Source organism: Sprattus sprattus (genome assembly GCF_963457725.1).
Source record: "Sprattus sprattus genome assembly, chromosome: 11".
In the NCBI taxonomy this organism is placed as follows: Eukaryota; Metazoa; Chordata; class Actinopteri; order Clupeiformes; family Clupeidae; genus Sprattus; species Sprattus sprattus.
Genome location: NC_137909.1, coordinates 21,873,098 through 21,897,507, shown reverse-complemented (window position 1 = coordinate 21,897,507; position 24,410 = coordinate 21,873,098). Strand labels below are relative to the sequence as shown.

The window sequence follows — 24,410 nt, the reverse complement described above, 5'->3', positions numbered from 1 at the left end:
CTAAAATAAGACAGATAGCCATAACCATTAGTAGTGCTGATAGCAGAGGTGCTAATTACCTTTGTTCTCTGTTTTTTTTTTTTTTCAGCTGAATGGCCCTACTTTTGTCTTTCAATCTGGCAGTCAATTGAGGGAGCGCTCCTTTCTTTTCGTAAATTTGTTTGCTTTTGCTGTCTGCCATCAAGTCCTCCATCTCTTAATTACCTACATCAATCATTTCAACCCCCCCCCCCCCCCCCCCCCCCCTAACACACACACACACACACACACACACACTGAGTCACCAGCACCCTGACAGCTCAGACAAAATGACTAAATTCCTCATTATCTCCTTTCAAATGAGCTTTTGCCAGGTAGACTGCGATCCCTCAGACAACTTGGGAATCCTGCAGATTTGCAAGTGATAACCTGGACCCCTGGATGGCTGGCGGGAGGCAGAGCCCTGTGCTCATTATTTCAGGCCCTGCCAGTCAAAGTCAGCGGAGATGAAGCGCTCTCAGAAGGCCCTAATCCAAGCTTGATATGGCGGGGCTGCTAATATCTGCACTGAGGCTGCACATGACATTTCTCTTAAAAGTTACCAATGTAGCAAGTACTGACTGTATGAAGCTTCCAGTTCAGCAAGGTACTAAAGCCAAATGGTTGCATTATGGCCAAACTGATATTAAAATATATATTTTTTTATCATTGAATAGCCTAGTAAAATTTAAATGTTTAACAATAGCTAAATATTTTAAAGATGCTTTTGCTCTGGAGTAGCCGAGTGGGCATTGTGTTTGTAACTTTATTTATGGGAGAAGGGTCATCCTCTGTTGTAAGAGCATCTTGCAAACATTTGATTATACTTTGAAGTTTGATTAGGCCTTATGTGTTGCAGCATGTTGTGCCATGTTGCCATGGGATATCTAGGGTCAGTGCATTAAACAGGAATGAACTCAGAACTCAGAACTGTTTATTTAATTTAATATTTTATTAATGACTTGCTCTGTGCAGCAATGTAGCCTGTGTGAGGCACTTAGTGACTTATGAGTATGGCAGTTTAGAAATATTTCAAGGGATGACCCTGATGCACTATACGTATATGAAGTTAATCATAGCCGGTGAACGAAGCCTAAATTCGCTCCTAGGCGAGGCCACGCCAAGTGTGAACATGTTGTTGGTTACTAGGCAACTCAAGAGCTACATGTCGTTGCGTCATTTCCTGCGCGGCCACGGTTTAGCTCGAGACTTCGAAGCGCAGCCCAGTGGATAGTATTGGAAAGCCGACGGGGAGAGCGCAACACAGTCCATTTACCTTTGCAACTTCATCTCTCAAAGGAATAACATAACAGAAGAATACAACACGGATTAATGATCGTCTTTAAAAGTTGTATGTACTTTTTTCTTCGATGAATGTAGCTTTATGCTCAAGAGAAACGGCACCTCTCGTCATATATACTACTATAATACAGCAGGAAAACACAGGAGAGGACGCAACTTGAGCCCACCACCCGACTTTGCGCATTTCTGGTGAGAGGAAATAGAAAAGGCTGAGGAAATATTTCGCTTTTATATACCAGTTCTAAAGGCATAGGCACCCTGACTTGTCTTTCATTATCGTTGTGGACGACGCTTTCGCCAAAGATATTGGAGAAGCAGTTTGGAGGCTACTTGACTCCCGTATGCAAGAACACACGACACCTTGGTCAACCCGGGTTTGAAAGCCGGAAAAAAACCTTATTCGAATGTTGTGTGCTTGTGTAAGAATTGTAAAAGTTAGTGCTGTTTTAATTACCCCTTTATAACGTTTTCCTGGCATGTAAAATGATTATGTCTATATACTTTAGACTTTAACTGTAAACTATATTTTACATCAGATTAAATGTGGGCATATTTACATTTTGAATAATTAGACTTGAAATCTATTTGGGGTCGACAACTTTGTTAAGCATGTCATTTTATGAGGACTACGGCCAGGAATTTTCGTTCAGTATGTCGCTTCGGAGTTGCTGACCGACGGCAGCCTCTTACTTCAATGCTTGCTCGGCTTCAGCGTCGCACCGTGGTACCGGTAGCGTTCTAGGATGAGCACGGATCTGGATCGCATGTCGCTGAGTTCCTCGGTGAACTCGGTGGCGTCCAGTGCCCGCTCGTTGTCAGTCAACGTCAAAAAGCTGCACAACGCACTCAACCTACTGCTCAATGAGTTCGAGCGGGAACAGTTTATCCACTGTCTTAATGTGTATCATTCCAAGCGCAACGTCTACGACCTGGTTCAGACGCTCAAAGTCATCCTCAACGCCCCCAGTAAACGCCAACTGTTACCCATGTTACGGCTGGTCATTCCACGCTCGGACCAGCTTTTGTTTGACCAGTACACCTCGGAGGGTCTATACTTAAAATCGGATTTAGTGGCGAGCAATGGCAGCCCCGAACCAGCTCGGGAAGTTGCTAATGCGAGTCCCACTCTCGCCACGGTCTATCCATCTCAAGTGGCTCTACGAGGGTCTCCAGACACCGCCAGCACCAGCAGCGACGGGGGTACTACTCTGGTGCCGCTGCTCGGGAGTCGATTCCTGCACGAACCCCCAGGAGAGCTCCGACAGGTGACCCTCAGGCGGCACAAGAGCAACGAGGGTTTAGGTTTCAGCATCCGTGGAGGTTCCGAGCATGGTGTCGGGATCTATGTGTCGCTGGTGGAACCTGGTTCCCTCGCCGAGAAAGAGGGCTTGAGGGTCGGTGATCAGATCATGAAAGTTAACGACAAAGTGTTCGAGAATCTGACACATGCTGAGGCTGTGAAGGTAAGTGTCTGTGTGTGTGCGTGTCTCACCATGAGTTGTATGTTTTCTAGTCTTTTAGTTATTTGTGTACATCAGCGATTGGATAGTGGCTTTCGGTGTTTCATGCTCTTAAGTCTTCCATGACAGGCTGTATTCTACAATGGCTTTTAACCCAGAATCGAAGGAACCTAACAATACATTTCAATTTCCGGAGATTCGTCATACTATGACGGGTTCAAGGCCACAGTAATGTGTAACCTGCACTTTCCTTCTAAAAAGAAGTTACGTCCCCTGAATTTCAAGCCTCGAAGACACAATCATATTGGTCGTGTGCTATTCTCTAGTGTGATTCTCATACCCCATGCAGTTTGAATAGGTGGTTTTCTACTTGAGGTCACCAGCTAAAAGGATAATTTCCTCTCGACAGAAGGCTATGATTTATATCTGGAATTACAGGATGCGGATGTCCGACTGAAGCAGAAATTGTTTTGGTTTGGCGTTGTTAATCTTGACTTGCCTGGCCGATTTCTTTACTAAAAGGCACATTTTTCTCATAAATTAACCTTGAACTTAATCATTTATTATACTAGTCATTACTAGGTGACACACAATTTGCATCCCTAAGTAAATTATTAACCTAATTTTGTCGTTGTTGAAATTATATGGGTCTGATTTCATGCTACGTTAAATCTACTATACGGCTGCTGTCCATGGTTCTGAAATGGAAAGCTCGTGTACTTATTAGGGACACAGAATAGCAGAGGATACAGAGCCGTTTTCATTACGAATTAAATGCTGCCACGCATGTAAACGAGAGAAGACTTTCAGTATATAAACCTCCCTCTAGTATAGCACTTCACGCAGAAGTCAGTGTGCAGGCCAAACATTTCAAATAATGTTTACTGTTTATCACACTGAAACGGTGCCTTCAGTCAGCCAGCGCTCCTCAGCTTGTTGCCTGGCCTTTAATTTCAGTACTGCACCATGCCTTGTCCTCTCTGCAGTCCAACCCTGTGCTGGAACACTAGCAATATGGGTGATGTGGTGTAGATTGTCCTGCCACATGAGTGTGAGCCGCTGGGAGGGAGGAAGTAGGGGGAAAGAGCCAGAGTGTCTGTCAGTAAATCATATTGATCTCTCTCTCTCTCGTTCGCTTTCTCGCTCTCTTTCTCGCGTTCACTTTCCCTATCTCACTCTCTTTCTCTCTCTCTCTCTGTATGCTTGTGTGTGTGTGCACTTGTATCTCCTTGTGTTCGGATGACCTTTTTGACTGGACAGCCCACTGTGTTGTCGCTCACACACGTGGTGCTGATGGAAGCTGATAGAGGCACATCTGGGCTCTGGCGCTGGCCACAGATAGGATTAAAGAGCTGGCAAGAGAAAGACAGAACAGAGTGGGGAAAGAACTGGGGAGACACCCAAAGACATTAAAAGCCTGCTGCAAAGACAGACGAAGAAGGAGAGGCCTAAACAGAGGTATATAAAGGCATTTGTGTGATCTGCTAGCACTTCAGTGCCTTCACAACACACAAAACATAGTATGATGTTTACCCCCTCTATATGTACCTAATAGTGTGGTGGCCTTTAAAGCTTCAATACACAACACATCTTCTCCAGTAAATCATGGCAAAATAAATGCATAAAGACCCCCAGGTGCAGAGAGCAGGAAGGCGGTTCACCAGGCTGATGTTATCTTTCCAGCCCCAGGGCCCAGGGTGTACCTGACTGGGATAGAAGGCAGAGATACTGGATGAGGTGGGGATGGGTTGGAGCTGCCTTGCTGTCATGGTTGGGGGGTATTGAGGCTGTGTGTTGCCCGTTGGCGGATCATGATGGGTAGGCCAATCTTCAGGGCGCTCCCTGCCTGCCTACCTACGGGAGGAAGAGATAAATGGCTGTGGGCTCATGCTATCTCTCTCTCTCTCTCCCCCCCTCTCTCTCTCTCTCTCTCCAGGCCCTCTACCTTTCCCTCTCTCACTACAGCTCCTTGTCTGAAGAGAAGGCCTCTCAGCACATGATTTCAGCATGCATTTTTCACTCTCTCTCTCTCCTTCTCTCTATCTCACTCTTTCTCTTTATTTTCTGTCTCCTATTTCTTCTCTTGGCCGTGCTCATCTTACTTCTAATGCCCGTCCTCGCTGTCCCTAACTGAAGGTGAAGGAAATGATTGCAAACATAGTCTAAGCTTTATGACGGTTTCCTGCTCGGGTTCAGTTCCTCATAAGGTCTGTACTCTGAGCAAGCGCGGTGAGTGAAGCAGTCTTGTAAACCGAATTTATCACACAGAGTTGTTTACAGACCTTGTTACACAGACCTGCTCGTATTTTAGCCTACAGGGAGTTGTTTGGAAATGTGTGGTATGTTGTTGCCTACTGTGGAGGATGACTCCTTTATCAACCGATGGAAACCCAAACAGATGAGTGTTTTGGGGCTTGAGCGCCGGTGCCTTTCTGCAGTCGCTCCCGCACTTTGCTGTTTAAATTATGACCTAAATAATTCATCAGGTGCTTTAATTAAGCCCCATGAAGCTCAGTGGAGGGGTTGATTCCCTTGCCTTTGTTGCCGTGGTGCTAAGAGCTGATTAATTACCAAATGTTTACCCACGTCAGGGGAGTCAGAAAAATAAGGAGAGGAGAAGTGGAGTCAAATCCTTTAGACAGCCCAATTTATGGCTTTGAACACTGGGACAGGGGAAGGCAAACCAGGATGGTCTCTCTCTCTCTCTCTCTCTTATTCCCTCTCTCTCACTCCGTCTCTTTTTTATTCAGTCACTCAAATCCAGAGGGACCGACACACATCGCTCAGTCAATGTCCCTCTTGTGGTTGGTCATTCTGCCAAAGCCGCTCCATTGTGACAGCCTAATTAGTTTACAATGGACTGCTGGGCTGTATTTGTCAAAGCAGCCGACGATATATCACCTGAATTGAATGCGTGTGGTGTATCCAAGCCTCCCCCTCCCCCTCCCCCTCCCCGCACCTCAGAAATGTGCTGTTTCACCCGCTTATAAGGTCACCCTAATGAACAGCTCCGCTCAATCCATTTAAATTGCCTTATTGAATGAGTACATGCCCATAACATTGGGCAAGAGAAAAAAATTGAGCTACACACTATCCAAGCGGTGATATCAGCTTTTCAAGAGTGCTTAATGTTTATATTTCTTAATTTTTAATATTGAAGATTACTTACAGATTTTGTCCCAGCATTTATGTTGTTTATGCATTTTTCCATGTAGAGCTTTAAGGTGTAAAGTGTTCGTCCAAAGGTGGGATGGTAAAAGGACTCTCTCTCTTAGTGTTCTAGATTTGCAGCTTGAATTGGATTGTTATTATGGGCTTACAAAAATATCACTTAAAATAAATACACAGGAAACAAACAATAACTGACCTATTACAAAAAACATTTATCATAGATCATTGCACGCAATGTCTGTTATATTTAATGGTTAGAATGATACCATTGCCGTGTAGAACAAGCTATAAGTTCTTTTCTTAGTACAAAAACTTAATTCATCACCTTCAACTCCTACCAGAGTCTTCCAGCTCACGGCACAGGTATTTAGGGGATGAAATGCATGACTGTGGAATGTGGAACATATTGCTGCTGGCTTTCTGGTGAGGATTGTTCCCACTGTCGCGTGTGATCCTCTCCGTCATCTGGCAGTGACCGTGATAGAGCTCCTGTTGGCTTCTGATTACAGGGCTGATGGATTACCGGGGCTCCGTGTGTGGGCTGGGAGTCAGGGGCACAGTCCTGCTTCTCTCCCCTCCCAAGGGCACGCAAGTGGGGAGGGATGGGTTGTGTGTGGGGTGGGGGTGGCTGTGAGAGGCCAGGGGAGTGCAGAGACAGGGTGACCGCGCGAGGACAGCCCTCTCATGGGGCAGAACTGACAGACGCATGGGAAAAGGATTTGGGGCAGATTCAATCAACCTTCAACAAGGTGCTTCACCTTCAGGGAATTCAAAAAAAGCGTGTGTGTGTGTGTGTGTGTGTGTGTGTGTGTGTGTGTGTGTGTGTGTGTGTGTGTGTGTGTGTGTGTGTGTGTGTGTGTGTGTGTGTGTGTGTGTGTGTGTGTGTGTGTGTGTGTGTGTGTGTGTGTGTGTGTGCTACTTTTGCATTTTCATTGGAAAAGTATTCTCTGAAACAGCTAAGAATACATTTCCTTAATCAGGAGAAGCACTGTGATTGTTTTGAGATTTGTCAAATTGAAAACACTGTAGTGAGAGGGGTGAGCTGAGCATTGGGGAGATTGGTGTCTTGATCTGTTGGTTTTTGTGTAGTCATTATCTTCCCTGCAACGGGCCGGATGGCCGGGCCTAAAGCCACTCTGAGTCACAGTTTGCCCTGTGCTCTCGTTCTGTCCTTAAGGTCATTCTGAATCACACCGTGTGCTCTGACAGGGCGTGCACTCAAGCTAGTGCAAATCAATTCGGGCCCACAGCAGTGGTGTGCCGGACAAAATTGAGTTAGTAAAAATGTGTTGATGTGTAGTACACACACATACACACACACACACACACACACACACACACACACACACACAGAGAAGCTTTCCTTCTATTCATCTTTCTGGGTCAGAACTTACTGACAGACATACACGTCACACACACACACACAACACACGACTTTCACACATACACCCACACACGCACCCACACGCAGGCACACACGCAACGTGCACACACACACACACACCATACCACCTACACGCACACACGCACACACACAGACAGACACACACACTTGGGTTGCAAAGAGGCGGAAGATTCCGGTACATTTCCTGAAACTTTCCGGAAACTTTCCATGGGAAGTTAAGCTCGGGAATTTTGGAAATTTAAATCATATTATTTTGCAAAGGTAAGCCTACAACGCTTAATAGCAGTCGTAAATAGGCCAGATTGGAATGCGCCCATGTTCTATAGGGCTGAATTTGTTAGAAATCGTTGGCGATTGTGTTCACATCCATGCTACAGACATCCTCAGATTTAAATAATTGGGTAGGCCAATCTTCAGGGCGCTCCCTGCCTGCCTACCTACGGGAGGAAGAGATAAATGGCTGTGGGCTCATGCTATCTCTCTCTCGCTCTCTCACACTCTTCAGGCCCTCTACCTTTCCTTCTCTCACTACTGCTCCTTGTCTGAAGAGAAGGCCTCTCAGTTTAAATAATTAGAATAAAAACAAATACGAGAATATGTGTATCATAATCAATTACATTTCACATATATAGTCATGACTCTACGAGGTATCGTGATGTCCTAAAATAAATAAAAGCACTACACGAACACTGCAAATGGCAGTGGTTAAATAAATAAGGACTAAGCTCAATCGCGTGGATATAGCCATAGTGGAATAGAATAGACACATCTATATTCTACAACAGTACCTCCACCTCTGCACCGGTGAAGTGAGGTTTGCGTTTACTGGACCTTGTGTTGTTATATGCAGATTAAGTGAAAGACGCTTTTGTAAAGTTCGAGCAAAATCCACGCTAGCCGTGTGAGAGTAGTATTTTTAAATGCACTACACGGCATAACATACCTGTGCTCACTTTGCAGCTTTGACATGATTTTGATCAGTCTCGACTTGCTTTCGCGTTGCCTGTGGATTCTGCACACGTATAGTTAAATGCCCTTATAAGAAGCTGGTGGGGCGGTCAAATCTGAACATTCAGGTGTACGAAAACATGTGTTCAATTTAAGAATCAGTGCACAGCTAAGAACACTTTGGCGGATTAAGAAAACATTTCCAGGCGTTCATGGATATGAAATCTTATCGTGGGTTGGTCTTTCGAAGTTCATAAGAAGATCTTTAAGAAGACACTTAAGAAAATATTTGAGAACGAGGCCCATTGTCTGCCATATGACAAGGTAAATACAGTTAGTATAAATAACCCATTTTCTGTTAATTCCTGTATATTCCCGTTAATTCCCATGAAACGTTTCCAACTTTGAATATTCCCAGAATTTTGTAACCCTAACACACACAAATATTCCTTCTGTCATTTTGTTCCTCTCTTTGGAACAGACAGAAACTGACACACACATGGTCTCAGCTCTACCGTCTTGATGTTGGAAGAGGGAGGCCCCCCTCTTGTGGACTGATAATCTACTCTTTCTGCGGAGAGGGGAGCAGAACAGGGAGAAACAAATGAGAGAGGGAGAGGAAAAACAGGATGAAAAGAGTGAAGTGCTGCGTCGGCTCATTCCCTTGACTATGCAGAGCGAGCTGTTTGCAAATCCATATGCCATGAATATGACAAACAAACATGCACACACACACACACACTTGCATACACACACATACATACACACACACATACACACACACTCTTACTAAGAGAGACAGGCAGACAGACACAGAGCTGTTACCAACCTTCAGAAAAGGTTAAGAAGAAGGATGTGCTCTAACAGGGTTACATAAGAACACAGAATAGATCTGAAAATCACGGGAGAGGCTGAAGTTTTGCACTGACATTGAGCGGGTCGCCCCTACCTAATGGGCTGTCTTTTCAGGAGCACTTGGAGAGTGTACTGTTTGAGTTGTGATCAAACACAAGAGGGATAGTGAAAGAGAATAAAAAGAGAGAAAAAAGAGAAGAGCTGGAACAAAAAGTAAAGTGCAGGGAGTAGAAAGCTACAAAAAAAAGCGAAGGTAACATCGACTTAATTCGCTGTGACTAAAGCCCAATGTTTACTGGGCCATTCCAAAGGTGCAGAGCCCTCATTCATCTTGAAGCTTCTGCCTTCCTCTTGCTGAGTCAGATTGCTGAGTGGTTGGAGAGGAGTTCATCATCATTAACTCAGGTGTGCCCATCCAATAAGTCTCCATTATCCTACGAGTCACAGACCATGACTCCTCAGAGGTGAATGTATAAGCATACCCTATCCTTACTTAAACTCAGGGACACAGCAGACAGACAACATTTGCCGGAAAGTTCTTTGGCTTTCATTTTTTTTATCAAAACGTGTTGAGCCACAGCAATATTTGACATTCTGGATGAATAATATGAATAATTGTGTTTATTATTGTTTTCAGGCATTTTTTGTTGGACGTCATTGCTTTAAAGGTTAACACAAGTGGAGAGATATGCTGATTTCAGTGCTGGTGACTCACGTCTTAAAACTGTCCCTTGGCAAACAGACTGAAGCGAGCATTTCGCATATTGTTCACGCAGAACTGAAATGGACTTCTCCCTTAGGAAATCCTTCTGTCAACACCCAAGGCCATAGCCAGAATAATAAATAGACAAAAGCAAACACACCGCACCTTTGGAACCTGTTGCATCTGCTGTTACTTGCTTTTATAAATAGATGAGTTGCGGAAACATGCTGGCCTTTTGTGTGTGTGTGTGTGTGTGTGTGTGTGTGTGTGTGTGTGTGTGTGTGTGTGTGTGTGTGTGTGTGTGTGTGTGCGTGTGCGTGACTGTGTGTGTCTGTGTGTGTGTGTGTATTCTCTCTGTGGAATTGAGACTCTTTTGAGTCTTTTGATGCCGGTGCCATGTTTGCCTCCGTCACTAGGGAGAGAGCTTTCTAGAAATGCGATCTGGCTCGGAAGTTTGACCTGACCTGCATACGCCTACTCTCCCCTACCTGCCGTGTGTCCATACCATCTGTTACACTCCCACACACACACACATACACACACACACACAAACACACACACACACATACACACACACACATACACACACTTGTCGATTCTGGGACTGAGAGAGGAAATGACAGTGGGTGTCCCCTCCCCCTTACACAAGGGCAAGCCGTATTCTATTCATGATTGAGAAGCAGCCAATCCGGCGAGCCATTCCACTGCAGGCTGCTGATTGGCTCGGTGAGGACCCTGATCAGGGATTGGGGAAAGTGTGAATTATTAACCAGGTGTTCTGGCACGCCTCTACCTGTGACGGTGTTATTGTGTCACAGAGAGATACAGATAGAGAGAGAAGTAGGTGCCATCCCTCTTTCTTTTCTTTCCTTCTCTTTTTTCTAACATAGTTTTTTTTCTGTGACTGGCCATTTCATGTTTTTTGGCTTTATTCTCTCTCTCTCTCTCTTCCCTCCTTTCTCTATCTCACCCTTCTTCTTTCGCTCTCTGATTTCCTCACTTGATTAGAGTGCATGTTACCTGTGCACATGTCCCGAATGCAAAGCCTGGCCTATGGCAAGGCCGGGCTTCAGCTGCTGATTCAGTGCCAAGACTTGGGGACACCGCACAACCACAAACCACAAACCACCGCAGAACACACACAGACACACACACAGACACAGACACACACACACACACACACACACACACACACACAGACACGCACACACACATATCTCTCTCATCATTTATCTCTCTCTTCCCTCTATCCATCTTCCATTTGCCTACCACTCCTGCCCTTGTGTATATTTAGAAGGTTCGTATTGATCTTGATGCTGTGCTGCCGTTTGCCACAGGCGATCTCCGAGTCACGTGTGAATACTGGCGTGTGTGCAATCCCCTCTGTGAGTGAGGTCTATCGATTTGAATGCCTCCCTGAGTGGTCAACCGGGGCCTCTCATATGTATGTGCAAAACCCTGTATTGTGTTACAGATACATAAACAATGGTTTCCTGAAAAAGAACAATCCCATATGTTGACTCGCAATCCCACTCACAAACCCTCCGGATGGATCAGCTCCGGCTCTGTATTCCTCAAGAACACCGTCTTCTGGGATTATATCCTGACAGATGGCCTCTTCCGGCGATAACCCATTCAATCGTGAAGCTGTCAAAAAAAGGGACACAGGACACACATCTGTCGATGACCCACTCATGTTCTGTGGGTCAATTGGATCTGCAGGGCTTTCTTAAATATGAAGCACTTCAGTGTAATACAACCCCCACCCATTCATCCCTTTTGACCAGATGAACGCAGTCTTAAGAACAAAAGAACCGCTCTCTTAATCCTCAGACGTAAACAAGGATCGCATGTGTTTAAAAACACAGCGCAACTATATGGTATCCTTTTGGACGTCTCACTTGTGCGGAGGCCCTTCAGTCTTGCTGAGGGATTACGTCAGGCGCTCTGTGGAACTAAGATTAGACTCAACATGGCAAGGGAGGTTGTTAGTAGGTTATGTCATGGTCGTCTGGCACAACTGTTTGGCATCTTTAGTGGTCACCATAAGCCACCAGATATGGTGGTAATTAGAATCAGGCCAGAATAAGAGCAGAAACACTCCTTGGCATTCACAATAAAAAAGTCCAGATGCAATTGCAAATTGTATTATGTCTGTTTTTATTTTATTATTAAACATAATTGCAATTTAAAATCCTATAGTTATCTGGGCATTAGTCCCTCTGTATATTTTGACTGGCAGAGTACTTCATGACCACATAATAATTCCGGGCTCCAGCTGTTCGAATGTTGTAAACTTTGAATGCCAGAGCTTTTCTTCAGTTTATTCATATGTGAAACATTGTGTGCTGTTCTGTTCAAAATCTATTTTGAATCTCTTGAGCCTGTGTTTTGTTGGCACAGGGCTGTAGTCTAGGAGATGAAGATAAGCAAGCCAGCTGTTGATCTCTAGGACACACATTATTTTCCCTTTTTTTTTGTCAGTGCGCACCTTGTCTTTAATGTACACAGTAGACTGTATGTGTCTCCTTCGAATGTGCCACATCAGTAAATGCTGTCTGGCTGTTTCACGGCGGCGGCGGATAATTGACGCCATTGTGGTTTTGTTTGCGATTCTGTCTGGCACTTCCTTCAGAAGCAGCTGTTGACATGTCAGATCCGTGGTGTGCGATGCACCGCAGTGACATCCTTGTTGGATCAGCAGGAGCAGCAGCAGCACCCATTTTACAGGGCCAATCTATAGGTATCTTTCCTTGCATCAGCCAAGGCTTTTTATGGGCTCATTTTATGCTTGGCACATTTTACACATAGACCTACACATGCTTACACACAGTCACACACGCACAGTTACACACGCGCACACACACACACACACACACACACACACACACACACACACACACACACACATACACACACACACACACACACACACACACACACACACACAGTGCTCTAGGTAATTAGGACCAGCAGAGAATGTCCCTGAGCCATACCCAGTGCCCTGTGGAGCATGAGGGACGAGCTGGCTTGGCTTGCTGAGGTGGTCAGACTGTCAGTGCTGAGGAGCCAACATGAGCGTCCAGCCAGACTTATGGCCAAGAACAGATCATCACAGGCCTGTCCCTGACCTTGGTGGAGAGACTGAGGATGGAAAGAGGGGAGAGACGAAGGTGGAGAAAGACCATGGGGAGGGGAAGAGCTGTGAACAGAGAGGAGAGAGAGAGAGATAAACAACAGTAAGGAGAGAGAACAGAAGAGAGAGAATGAAGTGTAGGGAGAGAGATTAGCTAGGCATGTTACGGCATAAATGAAGAACGGCTGCTTCCCTGGCGAAAATAAACTCTGACTTCTCTCACAAGGACACATTGTGTGTGTGTGTGTGTGTCTCTGTGTGTGTCTCTGTGTGTGTGTGTGTGTGTGTGTGTGTGTGTGTGTGTGTGTGTGTGTGTGTGCGCGTGACTGTGTGTGTGTGTGTGTGTGACTGTGTGTGTGTGTGTGTGCGTGACTGTGTGTGTGTGTGTGTGTGTGTGTGTGTGTGTGCGTGACTGTGTGTGTGTGTGTGCGTGACTGTGTGTGTGTGTGTGTGTGTGTGTGTGAGTGTAGGCTCATGCATGTGTCCGTGCACCAAATCTGATCTGATCCAAATCCATATGAGCAGTCAGTGTGTTATCTGTAGACCATGTGTATGTTTATGAGTGTGAGGAACAGTGTGTACGTGCACCTTTATTGCTTCCTGAATAGGACTCTTATTTGTACTGTACGTGCAGGAGTGGACTTGTTTATGATTTTGTGTGTGTGTGTGTGTTTGTATGAATCATATGTCTTCTGTTCCACTTCATCAGATATGATACACAAAGATATTTTTAATAACTGCTCATGGCCTCCGTGCACCCACACACACACACACACACACACACACACACTCACACACTCACACACACACACGCACGCACACACACACACACACACACACACACACTCACAAAGAATATGTCCCTGTGAGAGAAGTCTTAGATGTGTCCATGTGACATATTAATTACATGTTTAACATGCAGATCATACTCCAGCTGTTTGAGTGTTTTTTCTTGTGTCTATATCTGTAGGACCCAGGTTCAAGTCTGGCCTGAGGTATTACTATATATAATTCCTCAAGTCCATTCCCCATTTCTTTCAATCTTCACTATCCTGTCATTGACGTGCTAGAAAAACCTAAACCCCCCTAAACAAGAAATACAGATAGTTTAAGGTTCTGTTATGAAGGAACCATTGACTGTTAATGTTTTCTACTCTGGGGTATAAGTGGAGGGTTGTCCTGGGCTCAGACATTGTATTTGGCTTAGAATAGTTTAATGATGTGTGTTGACTTTTCTGAGATCTGCTATGGATGGCATATGGAAATATGTGAGTACATCTCTGGTCCGTGATATTGTGAAAGAGAGCGTGTGTGAGGATTGCTGCTATTAGAGGATTTGAGATGGAGGAATGTTCTTTGGGGGGATGATTAAAGTAGGAATCTTTTCTAACGCCTGACGCAAGATCATTTTTCCCAAGTGGGGCTCGATTTAATATCACAAACACGTTGAATATTAACATCTATAGCAGACTTATGGAATGAGGAGATGACTGCGGCATTGTTGGGAATATGACGTCTGGGTCGACCAAGGGCACCTCGTTTCATTATTCATTATTGTTATCTGGAATTAGAATGCGTCGAGGTGGTGGAGGCCACGTGGATAGGGATAATCAAGTTTGGTTTTTGATGTATGATTTCCATTGCACCGTGTATGAAATGACAGTAGTCTTTGACGTTTTCTTTGTCGGAAAGATTGGATGAACAGATGGTCTGCGTCTCACTAAAGGTGGGATAAAGAGGTTAAACGGAACGGAACGTCTCTAGTCTAGTTATTCAGATTAAGTGCTTTTGTATCGGCCTACACACTTTTTTTTTTCTCCGCTACACCCAATTTCCTCTCAGCACGACACTACAGCAAACGGAAATGAAAGCACTGATGAATCGTCTACCTCGTGGAAAAGAAAAGAGCTAAAAGATTTTCCGGAAAGGTGGACAGGATCCGGACCAAATCTGATCTGGAGTCAGCTGGTATCATTTGTAAACTTTTCAATCCTCAACTTTCCTTGAAACCACACACCACCCTGTGATGTGTATTAATTTGTAAATGTGCTTTCAGTATGCTTTTATCTATTGGAGCCAAATATGTAATTATCCCTGTCCTGAATCCATGCATAAATCTTCTTAATATTCTCTTGTTATCTGGAATGACTGAGCTGAATAACCTCGAGCTTATGAGGAAGCTACACTTGCAATGATGATTATGCACCATTGAACAACCCCTTTCAACAGATATCTGAACTATACATTTAAATATAGATTAAATGCAAACCCATGGCATAGACCCTTGCATATACACAAGCATGCACACAAACATCATACACACAGACACAGACACACACACACACACACACACACACACACATACACACACACACACACCACACACAATCACACACACCACCACACCATTGAACACTGAGGAGAATCACCCCGTCAGCTCATGCTGGCTGAAGCACATAAAACAGCTCAACTCCAGTCCCACCCCTCCCCGCCCCTCTTTCTACTTGCCTGCCTGTCCTGAAGCAGTTTCACATTTTAGTTTTTTAGAGTGCTATCACAATGGCTGCAAGCCAGACGGTTAATGCAGGTCCCAACCTTGGCCTTCCCCCCCATTAACCTGCCTCTGCTGGCATGCTGTGCTTTACGATGCCAGGCTCTCCCGCCTGACACTGGGCAGAGCTGGACTGTGCCTTTGCTAGACCACACTGTGCCACACTGCTGATGGCCACCTGGCACTCGGCTGGATGGTGGCATCTCATGGCCCTGTGCTTGACCTGTTCTTGAACAGGGTCACAGGCTAAGATGACTCTTCCACCGCATCACAGGACGTCCTTGTGGCATTGTTGGACACACCACAGCTAGACTTAAACCCGACAGACACTAAATGCAGCAGCAGGTGTGGCAATGTAGGTATTGAAAATTGGTCTCTATTTCAACACGTTTGTGAAAGACCCAGGTATGGAAGAGATATTTTGAAAAGAGAAATATATCCTCTTCTCACCTTGTCGTCATTGTCTCCATTGCATCTCTCTGGCTGGTTAGTACGAGGGAGAATAAACGGTCTTAAGTACGACGGTGTTTTTGTTGTTTGTTTGTTTACCAGTGACATTTGGCATACACAGCTCCAGTATCATTAAAGGTCCAGTGGATAGGAGAGTTGGCCATTGGTGTTGAGCAGGAGCAGAAATAATGAGTTGAGGTTTGTCTATCTCTACCTCTCTACCTAATCATTCCATCCAGGATTTTGCGATCTTGCAATCCTTCCAATCTTTGTAATTCTTGCTGTATTTACGATTGATTTTTATAGTATTGTATAACTGCAATCCCTGCAATTTTAATCACAATTTTTGAGCAATGCTGGTCCTCATGGCAACCATGTGTGACTGGCAGGACTCCCCTGAGGGATAACAGGAGCAGCTGTGTGATGAGGAGTCAGGTGGGCAGCTGCACCGCCACACACACACACACACACACACACACACACACTCACACTCACACTCACACATACACATACACATACACATACACATACACATACACATACACATACACATACACATACACATACACATACACATACACATACACATACACATACACATACACATACACATACACACACACAAACCTACACACACTGAAAGACACAGTATACATACTAATGCACAAAAAGACACTCACACTCACACATACCTTCTTGCTCCTTAAAACTACTCCCAAACACACATCCTTGAACACATGCATACATATGCACAGATACTCTAATCTGAGACAGAGTGAGGATCCCACTCACACTTGCACACCCACCGTAAATCATCCCCCCTGGACCACAGAGAGAAGAACCTAAGGGTTAAAAGGCAGGCAGGGAGCAGATTAAGGGTTTACCTGCAAGCCGGGAGAGATGCTAGAGGTCTGACATTGACAGATCTGCCTCTCTCTCTGTGTCTTTCTCTCTCTCTCTCTTACGCTCTCTCTTTCTGCCGCGCTCTTTACCCCTACCTTGTGGCCTTGAATGGGGTAAGGAGGGAGTGATGGATGGCTCTTGGGAAATAAGAAGAGAGAGGGAGATGGGGAAGAGTGTGAGGGGAGAGGGGGGAGGGGGGGATGAGAAACTGGGGCTGTCGGGATCAGTCGTGCTGCCCCAGCAAAAGAGAGGATGAATCAGATGAAGGCTTGTCAGCGGAGTGACATAGCGCTGACGAGAGAGAGATGAAGGGTGAGCGGAGGGATGGATGGATGGAGGCCATGGGGGAAAAGGAGGAGGAAAGTAGTGTTTGTTCAGGCTCACAAGATGGCTGGTGACAGTATTGAGAAGAATCTTCTCATGGATGGAGAAAGCAATACACCTGTTTGTAGAGACATGTTCTCTCTCTCGCTGTCTCTCTCTCTCTCTCTCTCTCTCTCTCTCTCTCTGTTTCTCTTTCTCTGTCTCTTTTGTAATCCACTCTTTAAGATCCAGCAGGGGTTAGCAGAATCAGTAATGACTAGTTTCGTGGAATCGGGGATCATTAGATTAGTTGATCTACTCGATCTGTCTGAGAGGGTGTGGCAAACTCCATAGCTAATAGCAGAGCGGGGTTGGACTCAGGTCAGTTAGGTTGGTCAGTGGGTTGATGGGTAGTCTTAAAACTTCTTTGCCCCAGACTTTGAGGGACTCTGTCGACCATGACCGGACCATTGGTAACAGCTCCTAAGGCTTTTCCATCCTTAAAAGTGACACCTGAGATCATGGAAATGAAAGACACTGGCTGTAAACTGTCATGAACTGGGTACTGTGACTTGGGTTTCCATGCTGTTGGAAAGAAGGTGCTTTATTTGATTTGTGTGAAAGTTGCACGTTACTTGCAGTTGAAGGGACGGCCTGACGCAAAGAGGAGGCCCCCCCTTTCAGTACCTGATGGACTTCCTCATGGAGGTTCTATTTGTTGTTGCATTGTGGTGACCTTCAGTGAAGATTTCTACATTGTATAATTGCAATAAATGTAGTGATGAGTGCGTTTTTTCGATTTAGTGGGGGTGTATCACCCATTTGCCCTTTGTAGCATTACTGATACTGAGTTTCACCTTTGCTGTGAATGTGCACTGCCTGCACCTGCTGTACTGGGAAAGGTGGAAGCTGGGGTTAATATTTACAAAAACTGTTTGTGTTCAGTTGTGGGCACAGGCAGGATGGGGATGAGCGGTATGTGATGGCCAATTTCTTTGGTGGGCAAGGCCAGGATACAGACATGATTTCCATGTTAAAATCTCTGGTGGAAACAAGAATAGTGGTGGGGTATGTGTTCAACCAGCAAAATGGAGAATGTGTCTCGGTCCAGAGAGAGAGCGGTTCAGTGGTGTGTGAAGGAGGGCATAGTTATTATGATTATTAATGAGTTTGGGAGACTTGTTTTCAACTGGTGAAATGGGCAGATTTTGTTTTCACTGTGTTCTTCAAAGGTTTTCAAATGGTGTTTAGAAGTCCAAAGGCCCCTCTTTCTCTCTCACTCTCTCTATCCCTCTTCCTCTCCCTCTCTCCCTCCATAGTTCATTGAGTATCTGAATCAAAGGAAATTCACTTTCTGTGTGTGTGTTTGTGTGAATGCGTGGTGTAAGGATGTGTGGTATCTGTCCATATTTGTGTGTTTATATTGTGTCACATCTTTGTATGAAGCCTGGTAGTGTGCTTATATTGATGAACAGGTTGGTTAACACAATCGACTGAAACAAAAAGTCACACATTCAAAGGAGAAACCTCTCCATCATAAAAGCTGCTATTGAAACAGCGTTCCATATCGTGTTGAGCAGCTGAGCTAGAGGAGAGACACCTCTCTGGTCGGGTTCAAAGGAGCGCCACTGAAGTGTCAGAGCAGAGGCGGCAAACAAGCCACACACACAACGAGGGCCTGTCAGCGCTGTGTGTGGGGTTAAGAGGTACTCAGAGTCTCCTTGCACGCCACAGGATGCATGGTCACACACACACACAAAACACACACACACACACACAAACATGAGGTCACACATACACTCACAAAGATATACACAACATACACACAAGGAGTACCTATATTTGCAGACCTGCACAGGCAAAAAGAGACATGTGGATGGCCACAAATGTCAGGGTTGCATACATAAAGGCTTGCATACACACGCAGGCACACACACACACACACACACACACACACACACACACACACACACACCTTCACTCAGGACAGGAGCTGCCAGGTGTTCCTTCTTGTTAGCTCATAGAGGGGCTAGAGATAAGGTCAGCAGATGCTTTTAAAATGAGATCCCTCGCAATCTGTCAGCTATTTCTCTCCGTCGCTCTCTCTCTCCCTCTGTTCCTCCCTCCTTACTTCCTCTCTCCCCTCCGGTGTAAGCTTTGATGAAATGCTGGAGGATTTTTAGTTAATTAAACAGGATTAGGTACTACCCCGAGGCTCAACCTGTTTGTTTCAAACCCCCCTTTTTTCTCTCTCTCTCTCTCTCTCTCTCTCTCTCTCTCTCTCTCTTCTCTCTATCCATACTTCATTGAGTAACTGAATAAAAGGAAATTCACTTTTTCCCCCTCCCATAAGTTGTTAAGTGTCCATTACTCTTTCTCTCTCTCTCAGACGGAGGTAGTGTCTGGGTTTTGTTTACTCCCTCAGCAGGAGCCTGGAGGTTCCACTCAGGCCTGCGCCGGTGTGGTATTAGCAGGTCACATGACCTCCCGTGCACAAAGCAGCATAGTATCCTCCAGCTAATCAGATTAGGCTTTTGTATGAGAACAGTGCAGTCTGTCTGCTTTGCTGATTTGGCTTCATCCCCCTGCCACCCGTATCTGCCATTAATGCCAGTAGCTCATCCTCCATTTGTTTTGTCTTTGCGAATGGTCAGAGGCTTTCTGTTGTGCGCAGGAGCTTTTCTGTCTGGCAAATTGATCAAGCCAATGTAGTTGCTTTGATGTGGAATGGTGTTTGAGTTGATGCGAGTGAGTGAGTTTTAGGAGTGAGGCTCAGACATTGAAGGTGTTTATAGGAGTCGTTACTTTGCGACTTTTTGTCACCTTGAGATGAGAGGAGAACGTCTGGGGACAGCGTGTTGAGAATAGTATAGAGCTGACGATGAAAAGACTTGTGTTCTTCCTAAAATCTGCTTACAGCTTAATAGAAGCACTCAGTATTGGTGTTCTCTGTTCAAATGGGCAGCGTAACTTTGAGGTCTGCCCACACAAGGTGTCGGATTCGTTTATGAGGTTTAATATGCACAAGACGCGCTCATCAGTCCCGTCCACATTGAGACCAAGGTCAGTTCTGGTCGTCTCCATGCTGCGTAATGCGTCTCTGACTCTCTGAGACGGAGTGGGTTGCATCCCAAGGGGGGTGATGTAATTGTAATATCTCTCAGGTGGGAGATGAAATGAGATGGCAACTGTCTTCTACACAGACACAGTCAAGCCCGGCCATGTGGACAGAAAGACAAAAGGCAGAAAGACAGAAAGACAGTGAGACCAGAAAAGGCTTGTGTTTTTTTGGTCAGTCCAGATGAGCAAGTCCTCTTCTGACGTGGACAACACAGAGAATGCTTGCTGATTCTCTCGCTCCCATTCCTCTCAAAACTCACTATAAATAGCCTCCTCTCGATCTCGTTCTCTCTCTTTTTCTCTCTCTTTTTCTCCTCATTCTCTCTCTCTCTCCCTCTCCCACCTCTTTGTTTCTCTCTCTCCTCTCCATCTCCCCGCACTCCACTCCTGTCAAATGGCTCGCGGCGATGTGCTGTCTGCCCGCTCCACTCCATATAGCCTCCTGTGTTTATGAAACACGATGGCACTTCAAAAGACCCCTTCGGCGCCCATCTCCTCTTCACTTCTCTCCACACACCTCCCATGCCGTCCCTCTCTTTTCCCTTCCCCTCTCTTTCTCTCTCTCTGTCTCTTTTTGTCCCTCGCTCCCCTAATTGCGGTGCATTTGGGGCTCTCCATAAGATGATGTGGGTGAGATCTGCAGCTGTGTTGACGTCGCTGGGGCGCGGTTACTAAATGGCGGCTACTAAACGGCGGCTACTATTACGTGCGCTGATGAAGATGATTGCCGCCCAAGTGGCCCTGGTTTGTGCCATCCCACGCAGAGTCCCAGCGGCAGAGTCCGATTTGAGTCAGTTTCCCAGGTGAAGAGCCTAATTGCTCGTTAAACAGCACACCATCTAAGCACAGGAAGCTGCGCCCTGAAGGTATTCTCTGTCTGCATTCCGTATCAGTCTTTTTCTCCATTTTTGTCGTTGTATCACCATATCTTTTGGTTATCAACGTGCGACTGTAAGTAATGCCCCCCTAACTCCCTGCCTGTGTGAAGCAGGGCAAGGGCTGGCACAAAGAATCACTAATAGTCGATGCGAGCCAGTGGAGCGCAATGATGTATGACAAGTGAAGGTACGTTCAAGACACACGTGCACACTTGATTCCCTCCGTTAATAGGAGGTCATTGAATTAGGAAGGGGAGATGGGGGCCCATAAAGTCCTCAGAAGCTTGTGCCTGAACATACATGCTTTATTTATGGCCGTGGCGATGGTCGGCGTGTCTAAGTGGAGAACCTGTGGCTCCAAGCCATGTACTGTCACACAGATCTGTCTCATCCTCTCTTTCTCTCTCTGTGTTTCAATTCAGTTTAAAATGAGCTTCATTGGCAGGACAATTTTTGAACATTTAAAAGCAAGGTTTACAGAATACAAAGATATTGCAATGCAGACATAGGTATGCATCTGAAATGAACAAACTGGTGTGTGTGTGTGTGTGTGTGTGTGTGTGTGTGTGTGTGTGTGTGTGTGTGTGCAGTATGTTCTTGGACGGTGTTTAGAATGGTGTGGATGTGTGGATGGGTGTATGTACATGTGTCCGTGCAATGGTGGTGTCTTAGCACTGTGCCTGGCTTGATGACACTCAGAAAATGTATTCAGCAGCAAGAGCTGCTGTCTGTCCCTAACCAAGTAAGACAGGCAATATCCCCCGTTCCCATAGATTTTGGAACCCTGGAAGTAGTCCAGCAAATCTGTCAAAATAGGTGTTTGACCTCACTTGTCATACAGTGATCACATATCCTTTTCTCTCTTGGCAACTATGATTGGGTTAGTCTGCCTTTTTCTCTGGCTAGCCTGTGGTCTTGATCTGTCTGTGCTTGGTCACGATCTGCCTCTGCTTTGTATCTTTGACAGCAAGGAGATAATCCTCTATTTCATATATTGATTTCATGGCCCGATACCATTCTTATTTGCTTTGAGTTTTGCCAGTGTTCCAAATACATTTCTTTTCATTTTGGATGATCTCATTGATGTTTAGTTTAAAGGTAGTACCTGTCTGAGAAAAAATATATGTATCTTTAGTTTGAGGGAAATTAGTAAGTTTCAGTGCAAGCTGACTCAGAGGACCCTTTGAAGGGTTGAGTTCTTGAGTTTGTGCTGCATTAAAATGCATCGTGTCTGCAGGACCTATTAGTAAATGCATGCAGAATTTGAGAACTCATTTCTGTATGTTGATTGCCAATGTTCTGCCCTAAATGCAGTGGTTTGTGTTTTCTTTTGAATTAAGTAAGATCGTTCTTCACTTGGATGTTTGACCCATGTAGTGTAGCTATGCTCACGGACTGACCCCATCCCTCACTTCCAAACAGCACAAGTGGCTGAATTACTACAGCCAAAATGAATCATTATGTTGCCAAGAATACATCAGAATACATTGTCTTTATTACAGTGCATGAAATGCCCTGTATTGTTATTCCTAGGCTTCTTCTTCTTCTTCTTCTTATTCTTGTTAATCTGTCAAAATAGGTGTTTGACCTCACTTGTCATACAGTGATCACATATCCTTTTCTCTCTTGGCAACTATGATTGGGTTAGTCTGCCTTTTTCTCTGGCTAGCCTGTGGTCTTGATCTGTCTGTGCTTGGTCACGATCTGCCTCTGCTTTGTATCTTTGACAGCAAGGAGATAATCCTCTATTTCATATATTGATTTCATGGCCCGATACCATTCTTATCTTGATCTCATTGATGTTTAGTTTAAAGGTAGTACCTGTCTGAGAAAAAATATATGTATCTTTAGTTTGAGGGAAATTAGTAAGTTTCAGTGCAAGCTGACTCAGAGGACCCTTTGAAGGGTTGAGTTCTTGAGTTTGTGCTGCATTAAAATGCATCGTGTCTGCAGGACCTATTAGTAAATGCATGCAGAATTTGAGAACTCATTTCTGTATGTTGATTGCCAATGTTCTGCCCTAAATGCAGTGGTTTGTGTTTTCTTTTGAATTAAGTAAGATCGTTCTTCACTTGGATGTTTGACCCATGTAGTGTAGCTATGCTCACGGACTGACCCCATCCCTCACTTCCAAACAGCACAAGTGGCTGAATTACTACAGCCAAAATGAATCATTATGTTGCCAAGAATACATCAGAATACATTGTCTTTATTACAGTGCATGAAATGCCCTGTATTGTTATTCCTAGGCTTCTTCTTCTTCTTCTTCTTATTCTTGTTACCTTTTTCTGCGATTAATTCAGCCCGAACCGCTTAACGTAGAAACTTCATTCAAACTTTGTCGCGTAGGTCTTGTAAAGGACACTTATGCTATGTATTTTTCACTTTTCTAAACTTTATACTTTTTAAGATATTAAATAAAAACGAATCAAATTTTTCCCATTGACTAACATTGGGCCATTATGACATCATAATAGGGTATTTAAACTGGCTTGCACCTGTGCTTCACTGACACCTGCGCCAAATCCAAGGAACCTCTTCTCTGTCCCTCTCAATTTAACTGTAACTAGGAACATTAAGACACCTTCCATTCTCTACTTTTTTTTCTCTCCATCTCTCCATCTTTCTCTCTATCCCTCTCAGTCTACTTTCTCTCACACTCAATCTCTCTTCATCACTCCATTTTTATCTCCTTTTTTCAATATTTTCACTCTCTTTTTCTCTTTATCCAGAGCCACTCTTGTTCACTCTTCTTTCCTTCTTCCACTCTTCTTTCCTTTATTCTTCCACTCTTCTTTCCTTCTTTCACTTTTCTTTCCTTTCTTCACTCTCCTTTCTTCTTTCCTTCTTTCACTCTTCTTTCCTTTCTTCTTTCCTTCTTTCACGCTTCTTTCTTTTCTTCTTTCCTTCTTCAACTATTCTTTCCTTCTTTCACTCTTCTTCCCTTTCTTCACTCTTCTTTCTTTTATTCTTTCCTTCTTCCACTCTTCTTTCCATCTTCCACTCTTCTTTCCTTCTTTCACTCTTCTTTCCTTTCTTCTTTCCTTCTTTCACTCTTCTTTCTTTTCTTCTTCCTTTCTTAACTTTTGCATTTCATGCACTGGTATTTCCTTCAGGAAATGCATTTTCTAGTTATAATTGGTCTACTTTACCCCCTACTTTGTAAAAATGTTTAATGTAATCATTTATGCTAAATATAATCAAATA

At 44.7% G+C, this 24,410-nt stretch overlaps 1 protein-coding gene across 1 annotated transcript in view; it reads left to right on the top strand.

The window, feature by feature from the left end:
* Positions 1-2,063: 2,063 nt before the first annotated feature.
* The window catches only part of whrna (whirlin a), a gene marked incomplete at both ends in the record, with an annotated part of 93,419 nt that continues 71,072 nt past the window's right edge, over positions 2,064-24,410 (top strand). The window contains one exon of the mRNA XM_080847302.1: positions 2,064-2,783. Within this exon, the coding sequence (XP_080703428.1) occupies positions 2,064-2,783 (720 nt within the window). The remainder of the gene's footprint in view (positions 2,784-24,410) is intronic.